This window comes from Lissotriton vulgaris, chromosome 3_1 (genome assembly GCF_964263255.1).
Source record: "Lissotriton vulgaris chromosome 3_1, aLisVul1.2, whole genome shotgun sequence".
Taxonomy (NCBI): Eukaryota; Metazoa; Chordata; class Amphibia; order Caudata; family Salamandridae; genus Lissotriton; species Lissotriton vulgaris.
The window spans coordinates 1,801,761,934-1,801,778,844 of record NC_141689.1 but is presented as its reverse complement, the minus strand read 5'-3'; the positions used below and the strand labels follow the sequence as shown (position 1 = coordinate 1,801,778,844).

The following is a 16,911-nucleotide window of genomic DNA, read 5'->3' as shown; positions in this document are numbered from 1 at the left end:
TGTGGAATGTGATTATGGCATGTTCAGTCCGCTCTATCAGTTTCGCACCACAGGTGAAATGTTCGAGAAAAGTATTGGCTCACAGAAAATCCAATTAGAAGGGTAAAAGAGGGTCTTTTACTTAAAGGAATAGGGCAGATCTTGGGGAACATATCACTGAATATTTGTACCAGGGAAAAGAAACCGGGAAATCCATTTGCAGCATATTTACAGCTGGTGTAATATGAATGGTGCAAACACATTTTGCCCCAGTCCACACAGAAGAAAGATTTCTTTACTAGCACAAAATATAGAGAGTTGATTTTGAAACCATGTGCAACACAAGTATGGCATTTCTTATAAATAATTCTAAGGGAGCCATGGAGATTTTTACAAATAGAGCGTAATCCTTGCACAACTCTGTGTTAACGAAATAAAAAAAAAACACAGCAAACTGATTTTCCATTAGTTTTGCTACTTATATAGAACAAAATCTTCAAATGCCGTCACATTTCATGTTTTAAGGTGGAAGGTATGCATGTTATACAGCTAATATATCTGATGATAATGTGAAATCCGGTTACTCCGTTTTACTCCGGTGCAAACATCACGTCTACACCACATATTACACTAGAAACAAAAGAGGTGCAAACAGATCTGAATTGTATTTTCTCCTTTGCACTCATGTAAAGTTTCTGTGATATAGCTCCTACACGTCCTTAAACAAAAAAACAAATGTCGACCAGTGCTCTTGAATAACTTAGAATCTGCATCGATTGTGACGGCTCCATTTAAGTTCACCTATCAAAATAAAATGCACTTCTCTTGGAGTTTCAACACACCAGCCGACCTGCCTCGTTGGAGATAAAGCATAGTCCACCTTAAATGGCAATTGCCATTTAAGGGGATTGACTATTAGGGCCCAAGTCTCGATATGAGCTATACAAGTTTGCACGGCACCTGGATGAGGACTATTTTCCTAAACCTCCCAGATGAAAACATGGCGCTTACTTAGGTAAATTAGCAAGAAACAAACAAAACTATTTCTTAGAGAACAGTCGATTATTGGACAACTTGCAAGTTGAGGAAAATGCCCAGCGGCGCTCTAATGAAAATGTCTGGAACATTCATTGAGTGATGTGGGCAGTACAGCCTTGTTATAGAAAAATCAGGGTCCTTTATTCAAGGTAATATTTTGGATGATTGTTGATCGGTGACCAAGACAGTCTGTAACCGCATTGTACCCATCTTGCTACATTGATACTGGGCCAATGAAGTTCTCCTGGGCAGGTTAATGTGGTCTATTAGTGTGGAGTCAGGAAGTCTTTTGTACCAGCGCTAGACAGTAAAGCAAAATAAACAGGCTCAGTGAGGTTTGGCCAAAGACCTAAAATAACTGAAAAGATGCTCTAGTCTAGTGGCAGAGTTATTTTCCAATCCAGCTTGCTGTGTTTTATACAGAAATGTGACTTATGGGACCAATGGCATATGCTTGAATAGTATTCAGTTAAAGTTTTATGTGGCATTAAAATTCTGCAAAACTCTCCTATTTGTTACTATTTGAGCCATTACACAGTTTTGTAGATATAAGTGCAGGCTATATGTACATGTGAACGCCCAATTAAGGTTGAAGAGGAAGGTATAATAAGGAACACATAGTGTCATACTTCCATTAGAACTGTATAATTCAGCAACCACGTAAATTATGCTGCTTTATGAACACCAATTACTTAACGTTTTTGGGATATTACTACTCAACAGGTTATCTCGAGCATAATACAGCTAATGTCTTTTAGACCAACTGGAATTAAATCGAACAGCCCCAGACCATCAGCATATATTAACAAAGACATCCCTTCGAGATGTAAGCGCGAATGGAGCATACATGATCACGATGATCTGGTAAGAGAGCTAGCTGTAGGGAAAACAACAGCTCTGACTATCAGGTAAATGAAAAAGCCTGACCAGGAGAGGGCCAGAGACAAGCTGGAACTCAGACATCAGCATCATGCATCGCATATACAAGTTTGTAATAGAGAAATGTAAACTTTTTGAAAAGAAAAAAAAAATACTTCAGTGATTACAAAGCTGCTTATAGAGAGCATTCTAGCACCATCGAAAAGGTTTGTGAAACTAAGTTGACAAGTGAATTCCTGGTGTTGCTGGCAACTAACAATAGGTTGACAAGGATTCTCTTGATTTTTTAATGATCGTTTTTTGTGAGGGTCGTCAACATTTATTTCTTCAGTTCATTCAAGGTAATCAGCTGAAAATTACTTGGATGCCTTTTCCACAAATCAGTAGTCAGAGTTCAGTAAAAGCTCGGAATAAACCTAAATGGCTTTGGGTCTTCAGCCCAACTACACCCCCACCTCCTCCCACCCCCCCATTGAGATATCCAAGTTCTAAACTCTTCAAGTAAACTGATAAATACTGTTAGAGCATGGAGCATAGGCAGATACAGTAAAGAGTAAAAGAAAACAGAGAGACAGCTGCAAGGGATGGTACAATGACATTACCAATGAGTAGCAAAAATGAAAACCCCTGACAATGCATAGACAAACACAGTGTAACTAAAATAGTGGAGTGGTAATAAGTGAAAAGAAAACCAGTGGCAAAAAAACCAAAATGAAAGAATGAGAGAAACAGCAATAGCCACAGCAAGAAAGCAAACAAACTAATAGTGAGAATACAAAACAAATACAAGTAAACGTAAACACTCGAGCAGAAGACTTTAACTCCTGCAGGCGAAACAGTCAATGACAACAAAAACGTGTTATCTTATAAATGTGAGAATCATTTCACTAGATTCCAGCACCAGACAACTTCAGCTCTTGAAATATTACTTTAGTATTCTGGTGTATGTTGCAACACAATGTGCAAAGTAAGTGATGGCTGCTGCCCTTGAAATGGCCGCATGCATTAACCAGACATTCTCAGACTTAATACCACCATCCCATTCCATGGTGAATTAAGTACTTAAAGTCCAGCCAACAGGTTACTTCAGCTGTTCGTACTCGTCAATATATGTGGTCACATTGGATTGTTTTTGCAATCGATTGCCTAATTCCATAAGATTAATGCACAACAAAGATGTATCTGTGAAAGAGAAACCCACCTACACATGTGTCAACACTTGGTAGAAAAGAAAAAACAGCACTACAACCAGAAAGTGCTCTTTTTGATGTCTTACATATCCACACAATCTGCTTTGCGAACCAAAGTTGAGGCCGGCCTTTCTGATTCGTTGTAGAAGAATAGGTGATTACAAAGAACTACGGGAAAAAACAAGTGGATCCAGTTTTGCCAATCAAAGGCAACTTTTCAAAATCTGAGGAACACGGTATTAGATGTAGATGAAGAGAAAAAGTGTTCTAAAAAATGAGTCATTTGTTTGACTAATATAACCCAAAACAAGTGAAACTCTAGCTGACAATAGAAGGTATATCTTGCTTTTAAATATCAATTTCTTGGAGTTCGCATTGTTGGCCGTGCAAAAGATGTACAATCAAATCCTGGCTTTGGTATTCCTCCATCTGAAGCTAATCAAACTGAGATCAAGGTCAATATCCACTATTATGGTCAGGTTAGAAAGCCATTCATTGAGCTACAGGACACCTGTTGTGAAAGAGATTGTATGATGCACTCGCAACTGCAGACAGAAAACTAGATCTATCCTTAAAAGCTTGTTTAAGATTTACTCAATGAGATTCATTGAGATAAAGTTCTCAGCACCACAATTCTTACACTCCAGCAAACCTGTAAGCCACATCTTTATACTATCAAAAAGCCTAGAATTAATTATTTTGTAGCCACAATAAAAGAAAAAAATACCTGAATTTAAGACCAGTTTACTCTTCAGCTAGTGATATGCCACACGAAAGGCAATATGCAATGGAAGCATTACAGAACAGAAACTGGGGAACACTTAAAACCTGTGTAAATGATTAAAGCTGGCTCCAGCATTTTTTCTTCCTTTGTAAATTTGCGAATCAATTGAGTTCAAGTGGAAGCTCTAATATGAACCGGCCCTGGTCACCTGTTATACATTCAGAGCTTCATGAGGTGGGGCAAGTGGAGGATATACAATTCAAGAGGTACTGAAGAAGATTTCCAACATGGGTAAACAGGCTCTTCTATACAGCCAATCACTGTGGAAATCCCAAGCTGTTTGAATCACCCTGGAGTCTCCTTGACTGGCCAGGACGCAAGTTCTTTCTGCAAGCTCACACTTCGGAAAAGATGAGGGAGCGAAGCAGTGAATTCATTCCATCATGAAAACCTTTTATATACAAACGATAAATAATAATAATAAAAAAAAAGATAAGTGTACAAAATGAAACCGTATGATTTCAGTCACATATTTATACCATCCTCCAAAGAGGAACTCTGCAGCTCTTGAGCATGTGGGCAAGCAAGGAGCTCTCCTCTTTCTTCAAAAGAAAGCTGAAATGCCAGGAGGATGAAAGTGTGCCACAGACAAAAGTAGACAGCCATCACTATTGCTTTTGATGAAGTCCCAGGATGCAGTGCGCTGGAGTTCTATGATGTTTTTGGACATGGGTTTGGATCACATCCTGGAGAGCTGACCTTTCAGCTCGCCTATCCCGACTTTCCACCTTAGGGGAACTCCTGCTTTTTCTCCTTTCAGGACTTTGCCTCTTCACAGTCCTGCTCAGCAGAGAGTTCCACATCAGACAGTCCAACTTCTACTGCCAAGATTAAAGAGGTATCAGAATCACTGCTGACTGTTGGCTCCTGTTCACCTGGGAGAAGAGAAAGAAAGAGGCAATTAAGCTTCAGTAATGAGATATATATATTTTTTCTTTTGTTTGCAAAGTTGCAGCTGCCCTGCTGACTGTTTCTTCAACTGTCTAATCTTTGAACAAGAAGTCAGTCTGGTGAGTGATGCGCTCTGACTGAGGGTGGGGCCTACTACTCCTCAGGGTTATAATAGAAAGGCTTACAGAGTGCTTCTCACCTGTGAATTCTAGAATTAATTCTATTGGTCCATCAAAGGAATGGGTTTGTGTATTCCTTTTTTTGAATTTTTAGGTCGAGCATTCGAGACCTTTATATACTTTAGTATATACTTATATGTATATGTACTTTGTGGGCTATGAAGATCAGCACTAAGACTTAACAGCTTCCGCTTTGCGACTTTTCTTTCTGCTCAACTCCCTCTATTTAACGGTCTTGATGAAAAACGACCAGCAGAGGTCAGTAAAATACCAGAATTGCTTTCCGCTGAGGGACTTTCCTTTTTTTGAATATTTCTGGCAACTGCCTCTATTTAATTTTCTTGATAGAAAACGACCAGTAGAGGTCAGTAAAATTCCAGAATCACTTAGGCATTTTCTAGATTCCAGTCCATAGAAATTGGCTTCCATAAGCCCCCGTAGACAATAATATTTTTTTCAAATCTTGTATTTTCAGTGATATGACCACTGAAGGCCCTGATTTTATATTAAAACCAGAGCTTTGGACTATACAATTTCCCACTGAAAGGCAATAGTTTTCTAAATGTGTTCCCATACCAGGCGTGTCAGGCAGGCTTGTTAGTTTTAGCCTTTCTTTTTATTTATAGATTTACCCCATTTTGTCGAGGGAATTACAAAGTATATGCTCTGTCAAAACAGAAGGAACAAGCACCAAAGAAAAAAAAAGCAAAGAAACAAGCTGCCAACTAAAAAGTTCTCTTTATGTTAATGCTTTTCTCAGCGTTTTGACACAGCGTATACCTTGTCATTGCTCAGAAGTTGAGTGGCTGGTGCTAGAATTTTCCGCAGATCCTGGGTTACAAGGATACTATAACCGAGAAGGTAACAGTAATTGTTTCCCCCCCAAATATTATGGACCCAAAGATATGCAGTCGGGGTTATGTTAAGGACTTTCCTGTGGGGATAGGGAGGCTTACAGCCATAGAGAGCACTATTACTTTTAAAATGCTGAGAGGCTATGCGCTGGGGCTGGGCAGTACACTGACATGAGCAGAATTGCTGGAAGATCTATAATGTTGTAATCAACAGCTGGAGGCTTATGCAGAACTATTCGCTCTCACATCCAGCACCAGGTACATAAGAGCTCTAGTCTGCACTTACCTACTTGACCTTGGCCACACCCTGGCACTCAATTAGCAATTTACTCCTTCCCAACAAGTGGTCAGGTAAGAACTAATGCTAGGGAGAACCAATAGTATTACGGGTATACAAGCTATGCAATGATTATGTTTTCTTATGTGGTGCTAAACAATAAGGTCATCGTCTGGGGTATGAGGATACTTTAATTGCTACGCTTCCCACATTATTGCACTAGAGCTTGAAGTGCACTATGCGCATAGTTATTAAAGTGTTGTCATGTGTCATGCTTGTTAATGCTGTCTTTTCCTATTGTAATAATTATAAACATTTATTTATTTATTATGGGAAATTTTGCAAACATTAGGTAGAATTTCGGAAAATGCAGCCCGGTGTTATATTTTAGAGCAAAATGTGTACTCACATCCACTTTGCAAGCAAGGACTAATTTGGAGCTATAAAAATCGCGCCAAAAACACAAGCACACCCGTTCATATTGTGCCCATGCTGCTCTGGTAAAATGTTGACACAATTGTAGCGAATAGCACTACATGGCGTAGCAATGTAATTTGTAACGTGAAATTCCCAGAATTTTGCAAGCTTAAACCAGCATATAAGGCCTTTTGCCAGGGGCAAATAGAAATACAATACGTTTTGACAGATTTCAACATGTTTTTGGTTATTCAGACCAACAAAAGAGAACTTGCTTCAATTTCTGTTCATCTGGCATGTTGGCATGAATGTGTGGGACCATAAAACGCAATCGTCTGCCTCTGCTTACATTTTGCGGTGGCCTCCCTCTTGACATGACTCAAACAACTGCGGTCCCTTCTGCTCCGGGGACTTAACCCTCAGGTGTGAAGTCGGGAACAGATGGGACTGGCTAGGCTAAACCAGTAGAATAGCTTAGTTTGTTGAGAACTCACGGCTCAGATCTCTGTTTAACATGTCTCAAAAGAAAGCTCAGCCTACCGGGCCTTCTTTCAACATTGTGAGTTTGACAGGAGTCAGTTAAGCAACACCACCACCCAGTACTGTTATACTGAGAGACATATCAGCTGGGAAAGAAGTGGAGGATAATGACTCCAGTAAAGACTGAAACTTGGATGGGAAATAACTTCGTTAATCTAACCCAGCTCTTCACCGCAAAACAGAATAGCTGAGAGAACAATTCGAAAGAGGTAACCTGTAAATACTGTGTAACGCGAAAAGAAAAGACCTTATGCCATCAGGAAACAACCAAAAATAACGTAATTTAGGGGAGGATGAAAAAAGTAGCTCCAGTTTGACATCTCTCGACCAGCACTATATTCCGTGGTCCCGCCACCTGTATCCATGCCTGGTACTCCAACCCCAGGATGGATGGAGTGGCGCAACTGCTCAGCAGTACACTAAGCGCAGCGATCAGAATACACCGCCTATCAATATGGACCATGATTCTTGTCCGTAGGGGGTCTTTGGTTATGTCCCTGCTCCGTTCTCGATACATTGGCAACACAGACTCTTTTACAAGGCCTGAGGGGTGTAGTTGTTTGCCAAGCTTTTCTAATAAAAAAAATCCCACCAAAATGGTTATTTTTTACATAAATGTATTGGTCTTTAGAAATACAATATCTTGTCCTGACAGAAAAAAGCTCAGCATAATCTTGGAGAATGTAACCTACATTTTTTTTAGTGAGGGAAAACACGATTCACCAACACTAAACAAATAATTGCTGCTTGAAAACAAAGATTAAAAGCAGAGTTTTAAGCATAAGGGCAGCCCATTTCCTTTTTTATGACATTACAGATTTTCTGAAAAACCAAACAGACATGTACTTCATCACTATATGAATCGATGTAGTGTCGTGCACCTAAGAACTAATGTCACTATTTAGAAAACAATGGTGAAATCCAAGACACTCGGATTTCAGCCTGGTTAACTTGTGAAGTAGACAATAGTGGGAACGGTCTGTGTTGCTATTTGAAACTCCCTGCATCAAGTATCTGCCTTTAGAGTACGCTTTCACTGTGATGGGCAAAAAGGGAAAGCCCTAAATTATAATAATTGCACACCTATTGATTAAGCAGAGTAGGCTGTGATATATCGAAGAGCACTACATTTTTGAGCAAATCTATTTTCAAAAAAGCCTGGTGAAGTGTGTCTCCTGCAGCATCTCCATCCCTATGCCATTGCAGTCTAAGTATGATATTATAAAGTGCCCCACCCCCCAAATTAGGGCGGAGGAGCCTCCCTCCGCCGCAGCAAAAGTGAAATATAAAATGGTAATAAAATGAATTACTGTTTAGTTTTTCACAGCTGCCAGCCCGAGCAGTGTTAGGGGGTGGGGCATTGCTTCTAACTGGCGGCAGTGAAGTGGTGCTCACTCCACCAGTTTAGAGCGTGCATGTCTCTTTGGCCGGATGCCTTGTGACGGCCAGCCTGACGGGCACAGTTTAAACCTCTCAGACAGCTCGGTGGAGAGCAGGCACAGGTCTCCCGTGCCTGCAGGAGCGTTGAGGCAGCCCGCTCCAGCCAATCCTGGTGCTGCTCATCTGCAGCATTAGAGAAGCGCCGGGTTTCACAGAAGGGGGGTTTGCTTGAGGCTCCTTGAGGTACCCATCGACGCCAGAAGAAAGGAGAGCGAAACACAGGTAAGTATGTTAAAAAAAAAAATTATTACCTTTTTGCCCCCCCCCCCCCCCCCCCGACGCCCCTCCAGTGTTGAGGGTCACCGTCCGCCACTGGCTATTAACCTGCCAAGACCTGTGGGGTTACTAAGTCTGAGCCGTCTGACCTGAATATCTAGTCTCCCTCAATGCGAAGCCCTAAGTATATCGTTAGTGACATTATCTTAGATGCCAATGAAAGTTGTGCAATGCACCAATTATGAAATGTGAAGATGTTTAATAACTTGTGAACTGTGGCAACCAATGCAAACATGTACCGGTAACCTATTACTCCACTCTCTCGCACACCAGTCTCCTGATCAGTGAACGATACTTTCCTGCCATTAATTCCAGCAATGTTCTCCCTTCCATGGACGAGACAGCTGCATCTGCTCGATTCAAACAAAACATGCATGGCTTTGCACTTAAAAGACCAACATGTAGCACACTCCCACCACAACAGTGCAACATTGGCAGGGTCAGCAATCAGCGGCGGATCCTCCGCTATGGCGGTGGAGCTCGCCCCACTGCCTGCACCTTCAAAAACATGAAAAATAAAATTATAATAAAACAGGTTTAAAACCGGTTTTATTATCGTTGAAATGTTTTTCTGTTTGCCAAGTATTGGGTGAGGGGCCAGGGGGGTAACAGTACTGAGAAGGGAGTGGTGGGCACTGGCTTTAGTGTGCATGACCGTTTGGCCCATCGTCTCAGGCCGGCCAAACAATCATGTGCACTGAAGCGCTCTCCTGGAGTTGTGTTGCCGGGTTGGAGAGCGCAGGCACAGACTCCCAGTCTGTTTGGGAGCACAAATTCATGGCGCTCAGGCCAATACTGAAGCTGCTCTCATGCCTGAGAGCAGCTTCAGGATTTCCCCAGGGCAGCCGCGAAGCCTATGGCTGCCTGCAGTGGAGCCAGAAGAGCGCATCAATGGAGTGCAGCAGGTTCGTTATTTTTTTTCTCTCTGTAGTCCCTATCGACCCCCCTCGCCTTTCCCCTCACGATCCTCCCCAGCCCTGCCTATTTCACTGACACAAGCGGCTCCTGGTCAGCATTCAGCTTTCTAATACGTCGCAAATAAATGGAACTTGGCAAGAGGATGTGTAGCACTGTACCAGGCAGTCTGAGACCTGCGCCCTCTCAAACCAGTTCTATTCATAGGGCTTGATGTAGTGTCATCAGCATAACTCTAAAGTGCAACCGGTCGAAGTCTCACCACAGAATATCTGTCTCTCCATTAGCCTGCGATTACCTACCACAGAGGATTATTAAAGAGGTTGCTGTACAGGTGGTTCCCTCATATTCTGAAGTCTCCTGCAATGCGGTCACTGAGGAAGACACACAATTTGCATATGAAGACCAGTCAATATTGGTATCTGCTGCTAAAACGATATCAAGGTCCGGTATTCAATTAAGTTCAGACATTTTCTTCAAAGTCTGGGGGGGGTTGGCTCCTTGCAGCCCTGAGAGTGCGGTGGGGTCTCTCTTTCCCAATTCTTTATGAACGCTGCAGCCTTCTGTGGGTCACTGAAAATGTGTGCTTTGATACTGGGAAATCTTGAGGCTGGCAGGATACACCGTGGTGTAGGGGATGAGTGACTGTTGATGGTGACAAATGCTTGCCTGGCCTACTTTACTGCCACAGTGCAATCCATACAAAGTAATACAGAGGACTGTTTATAGTAGGGATGCTTCTAATCCTAGACCAGACGAAGAGCTGCAAACCCATCTCTGTAGTTAAGGGAAGAGATAAATCGATGTGCTGAGTTGCTTGGAGGAGGCCTTTGAGTTAGGACCCAATGAGTATGTCCACCTTAGGAAGGAGAGAGAAGTTTGTTTTGCCAATTAGGTCTACTACAGGTAATTGAACTCCTCCTCCTCCTCCTCCTCCTCCTCCTCCACGTCTAGGTCTTCATGCTTCGCCTTGTTGAGTTCAAGAACCTTGCCCATGAATATTTCATTGTTGTGTGGGGTCTTCGTTGATATTGGAGATACAGTGCTTGGTCTTATATATCCATGCGGACGGCTCGTTCAGTCTCTCCATGAGGATTGTAAAAAAGACCAGCTTTCCGGAAAGCTGAGCTGGACGTTGATTCTCTCACCGTCTAATGTTGTACAGAGTTGGGATTTAATCGGTAAACGTGCTTACGAGCTCCTATCATTGTATGCTCTTGCTGTGTGGCTCACAATTGTACCATCACAATTGTTTAATACAAAGATTAATACAAATTTTTAAAAAAGATCAGCTTTGTGTCAATCGATGTGCGGCTTTTCTGCATGCTGTTCTACAGTCTTCACATCAGTATCATGCTCAATACTCATGACCATCTGTGGTTGTTCTTTTGAGGGGGCTAGTTTTCTATCCACTGCACTCATCATTCTGTTAAGGTCGAAGGAGAGTTTAGACTGCCTTTGGCCAGTCTTGCTTAGTGCGGCTGTTGTAGTGTACAGCCTCCAATACTCTCCCTCTCACACAGTCAGGATTCAAGTTTAGGCAGCCTTTGCAGATGCACACATAACTCACCCACAGGACTGGTGAATGTCAATATCTTTAGTAGGAGTCAACACAGAACTTCAGAGCTCGGATATCAATTTTATATTCTGGATCCACCAACATAGTAGGGAAGTAGGGCGGATCAGACACTGAGGGTGCGGGGTTCCAGCATAGATGGTGGAGGCCCTACATAATTTCTAGGGTAAAACACAAGTTGCCCTAATGATGAAGCCCTTACTATTTGTGTCCTAACGGAGGTGTGAATGAAGGAAGAACTGAACTCCCCCCAGTTCAGGGGTTTGGATCTGCAATATTTATGTGCCCTTCCGCCCCGTTCATGTGTGCTGGGCTGCAGCTCCCAAAGTCACTAGGCTGGACCCCGCTGTCCCACTCACTTGAAGCGCACTAGCAAGCACTGCAAATCTGGGGCCTGACAAGCGGCCTTCCCTCTCAGCGTTCTCCTTTAACAGGCCCGGTGAAACTCTCCTAAGCGGCTGGCTCAGACATTCTCATTCTCCGAAGGGGCTATATCTGGCAGTGCAAAGACCCGCAGGAGGCCGAAGCAGCCGACAAACAGCGGTACCTTCACCGGGCCTACTTTACTTCAGCTGCTACGTTTGGCCCTATCATACTGGCACTAACCTTCCAATGGTAGTAGGATGTTCAAATTCATCTGCAGACAAGACATTATGACCACAGAAGTGTCCTTCACAGGTATTCAGGGATCATGCAAGGCAATGAGGTGACACTCATCAGGATGTTAAATGGAGTTGCTAAACAAGTCAAAATAGCTTTCTTGAGCCACCCACTGGTAGTGCTCACTTATTTAACACACCTATTAAAAAGGTACTGCATGAGCATCAACAGTCCATGTTTCCAAACACAAGCAACACATTAAGCACAGCATTAGCATTTCATGTTTCTTCACATGCAGGAATGCATGTTTTCTGAAACACACGGCTAAATTACAACACATGATGAATTCATGCAGTCTTTTCTAGGACCGAGCACGTACATCATAAGCAGCAAAAATCACACAAATAGGGGTGGGCGAAACTCGTGTAATTTTCTGGGTGCAAACTTTCACTGAATTCCCCAAAAATTACGTGAGATTCTGCATAATTACACAAGAAGAGTTATTCGGCATTTAGCACTATATTCTTAGTGTAAAATTGCCCCAGGCCGGAGAAATGGACCAGAGGATGCATTTTGAGCTAAGACAAAGTGCACCAGAACACGAATAGCAGCAGGATTTTACTTCCCAACGTACTCCTGGCATTTAGCGCTATTTTCACTTAGAAAATAGCGCTAAATGCTAAATAAAACAAACAGCAGCATGAGTAGTTGCTTGCTAAACTAATTGCTTATGTGTTTATTTTTCCCTTCAATTTACGTAAGAAACGTAAAAGCGAAGCGGAGTATTACCAAAACTACAGTTCAGGTTTTTCGCTCCCAATGAGTAAATCATGAGCAGCAGCACACAATAGCTTAAACACAAAACACACAACAGATACACCACAGCCGCAGTGCACTCCCCCCATCTCTCATGAAACACACATAAAAAGACACTAGGAAGCAGGAGTGCTAGCTTCTCACACATAAATACACACAGACAGATACAGCATGGGAGGAAGCAGAACAAGTATGCAGACTAGGCAGAAAGATATTGTTTAATCACCAGCAGTGCAAGCCTTACTCACATACATGAGGCCCAGACCACCAGCAGCACTGTAAGATATCCTCAGAGAGAGATAGGTACAATGTAGCCACAACTAGAAGGCACCATTACACTCTACATGGATTGCAAAACATGGCCCAGGTAGAAATGGACAACAAATCATATTGGCCCTAACTGAGGGACCAGCTCAGATTGGTTAAAAGGTAGGTTGGTCCAATTGCTGTTCTTTCAGCATCGGATTAGTGCGCCTTTCTCGGTTTCCCCTGCAAAAAAGGGTCCCCCTTGTACTGATGCTAGATGCGCCAATGGAGAAGCTAAAAAATGGCAAAGCCAAAAGGAAAGGAGTCCTTCTAGGACAGCCTATTTAATTCAGAGAGGACATTACAGCAGAGGCTGCTGGCAAGGAACAGGAGTGGCGGGGGACAAAATATAAATAAGCAAACCAAAAAAACCCTCCTCTCGGCAGCCATCTGTCCTCAGTCGTTGTTTGACTTCCTGATGTATCCCGGAAACCGGCAGCACACCGGCCCCCCTAAGCCAATCAGAATGCTGCAATGAAGCATTGTGATTGGTCTGAGCGCCATGGTTCGATGCTCAGGCGGGACTGGGAGCCTGTGCATGTTCTCCACCTATGCTGTGCATTACAGCCTGGTGGAGAATATGCTATGTGTGCATGACTGTTTGGCCGCCCCAAGACAGCTGGTCAGTCATGGGCACTTATAGTGCACAAACCACTCCTCCTTCCTTTGACACCAGCCCAACCCCGCCCTAACACAGTCCCATAGTTAGGAAAAATACAATAATAACAATCTTATTATCATTGCATTTTTCCTTTTTCCTGCTCGGAGAGTAGTGGGGCGACCCTCCTCCACCTTGTCGGCTGACCCCTTTCCAAAATGGCAAAACAAGCCCAGCTAATGCAAAGGAAAGGTTGTTACGGGTGTTATTCACACATTCAAACTAGGGACGGCGCGGAGAAATGGTACACCCCTCTCCTAAAGAGCCTCAAAAAGGAATGTCAAAAAGACGAACACCGATGGAGACAAACAAAAGACTCGGAAACTAGAGCAGCCTATGTCACCAAACGAAAACAATACTTTTTGGCCATTAGAGACGCAAAAAAAGCATACTTCACTCAACGAATTCATGAGAACCACAATTCCGCTAAAGAATTGTTCAAAATAGTGAAGGAGTTCAGCAACCCGTCCAGCATCTCACAAACCCTTACCCCATCAACAGAGGCCTGTGAACGCATCAGCACCTTCTTTGTCGATAAAATTAACAACATTTACACTACCTTCACCCCTCTAAATACTCCTACCTTGCCTGACAATCCTGAAGAGCTCACCCCAATGACAGACAGATGCAACAACCAACCAGACTCAGGCAACACACCTTGCCTAACCTGCTTCCAACCATTCACTGAAGATGAGGTATCAGCAGTTCTGAAAACAGTTAAATCCGGCTCTCCCGCAGATCCCTGTCCCCATTTTGTGTTCTCCAAAATTTTACCGACACTCTGCCCTCTTATCACCAAACTCTTCAATAAATCGCTCATCACCGCATCTTTTCCAGAAGCCTGGAAACACGCATCCGTGACTCCCCTTCTGAAAAAAGCCGGATCTGACATCTCCAACCCGGAGAACTACAGGCCAATTTCTCAGCTCCTGTATCTCTCCAAAGCTTTGGAGAAACTAGTCAATATACAACTATCCCGATATCTGGAAAACAATTCACTCCTGGACCCCTCACAGACTGGCTTCAGAGCCAATAATAGCACCGAGGCAACGCTGCTGGCAGTATCGGACAGTATCAGATGCACCACAGATCAAGGTGGATCGGTGGCTCTGATACTGCTTGACCTGTTAGCGGAGTTTGACACCGTATCCCACGACTGTCTACTAAACACTCTATTGAGTAAAGGAGTGCAATCCACAGCACTAAACTGGATTAGATCGTTTCTTAGCAACCGTACACTGGCAGTGCACATGGGCCAGTTTCTCTTGAAACCCTGTCCCATCAGCCGTGGGGTCCCACAAGGGGCCTCACTGAGCCCCACTCTCTTCAATGTCTATGTTTCATCTCTAGCTGACATTGGTAGAAAGTGGGGCATCGGCATATGTTCGTATGCCGACGACACACAGCTGATGGTGACAATGGATGAAAGGTCGGAGACAACAAAGAAAAAGCTACACAGCTGTCTCACCGAAATGGCATCATGGATGCATAACCATTGCTTAAAATTAAATGCCGGCAAATCGGAGATACTACTGTTTGGAGGAGCAAAACTGACATGGAACGCCACATGGTGGCCACCCACATTGGGATCAGCCCCTACTCCAAAACAACACGCCAGAAATCTAGATATCATCATGGACGACGCATTGTCCATGAAGGACCACATCCGATCACTCTGGGGTAAGGGCTTTGCAATACTCAAACTTCTGGCAAAAATCTTTCCCTGGATACCCCTGGATTGTCGACGTACAGTCACCCAAGCCCTCTTGGTCAGCCGCCTTGATTACGGCAACGCACTTTTCGTAGGAATGAACGAGCAACTTTTCTCCCGCCTACAGGTTTTACAAAATCAGGCGGCCAAGCTGGTTTGCAATAAAGGCAAGCGAGACTCAGCATCCGCTTGTCTCCGGAAACTTCACTGGCTACCGATGCGCCAGAGGGCCACTTTCAAAATACTCTTTCATGCACACAGAGCTCTTTATAAGACTGGCCCCACCATCCTCCAAGGGAAAATTGATTTCTACGTCCCCAACAGGAATCTAAGATCTAATCACTTAGCCCTGGCTAAACCTAAACGCATCCATAAGACAAGAACGGGCGGACGCGCCTTCTCATACCTAGCAGCCAAAAGGTGGAATGAGTTACCTGTAGATCTCAGGCATACCACTAAATACCTTCAATTCCAGCAAAAATTAAAAACTCACCTCTTCCCAAAAAACTAAAATCCTCCAGCATAGCCATCAGCAGTCTCCCTCGTTTCATAGCGCCGTGATATCCCATGGGATGAGTGTCGCGCTTTATAAATACTGGAAATAAAATAAAAATAGTGCAGCACAGAAGCAGTATGGCCATTAGGCAGCAGCTATGTTTGAGTTCCTTATGCACACAAAACAGCTAAAGCACAGACCGCAGCCGTGCTAGTTTCCTTTATATACATGCAAGATACAGAAAAAGTAGCAGCAGCACTGCAGGCTTCCCTCACACAGGTGAACAGCTATGAGCCGGACAAGACAAGAGCAAGTGTTCCATGCAGCTACAGCGATGAAGAACAAGCAGCAGCGGGTAAGATTCACTCGCATACATGACTGAGTATGGATGGATGAAAGAGGGAGAGCGGAGTAGCTGGTGACCATTCATGTCCCAAGTACATCAGTTAACTGGCTCTGCTTTCAGTAGTTTGGACTCCTTCCTCCATATTCCGAGGGGTGGGGTGGGGTGGGCAGGGGGTCATGTTTCAGACAGTGGCCAATTACTTAGTTCTTTTTTTGTGACACTTTGTGCTGTTCCTTAAGTTAGTGGGAGCATTTGGAAAGGCGCACAGTGCTGGGGGCACCTTCTGGAAGCAGTGCGAGAATCCAGTTACTCCATGATAGATGGGCGTGCGGGCAGGGGACTGGGACCTCCCTGCCTATGGCTCCCCTCTTTAGGAGGCCCCAGAGGTGATGGGGAGGTACCCAAGTGTTGCCCAAGCCGGGCAAAATCCGTGTTGGCTCTTAAGGTTTTACACTCAGTTCCACATACTCCGAGACAAATATCCAAACAGTGACACACAATTTTAACACGTGAAAGGAAGCAAATTGTATATGTTCAGCCACATGAAGACCATGGACAAGAGCTATGGAGAAGAGACTGTTCTCCAATCAAGAGGAGCAGCCAGAGATAATAGTGCTCGGAGTGGATATAAGGGGATGAGGCAAAGTAAAGACTCCTGTTGTGTGTCACATGCTGCGCCTTTCCAATATAGCACATCACCAGTCTCCACGAAACAGAATTTGCACTCCAAGTTTACACCGATA

At 43.6% G+C, this 16,911-nt stretch overlaps 1 protein-coding gene across 1 annotated transcript in view; it reads right to left on the bottom strand.

Annotated features, from left to right (window-relative positions):
- Positions 1-2,169: 2,169 nt before the first annotated feature.
- Positions 2,170-16,911, bottom strand: part of RNF150 (ring finger protein 150) — a 327,496-nt gene continuing 312,754 nt past the window's right edge. The window contains exon 7 of the mRNA XM_086962230.1: positions 2,170-4,745. Coding sequence (XP_086818356.1) covers positions 4,627-4,745 — 119 coding nt within the window. The 3' untranslated portion in view covers positions 2,170-4,626. The remainder of the gene's footprint in view (positions 4,746-16,911) is intronic.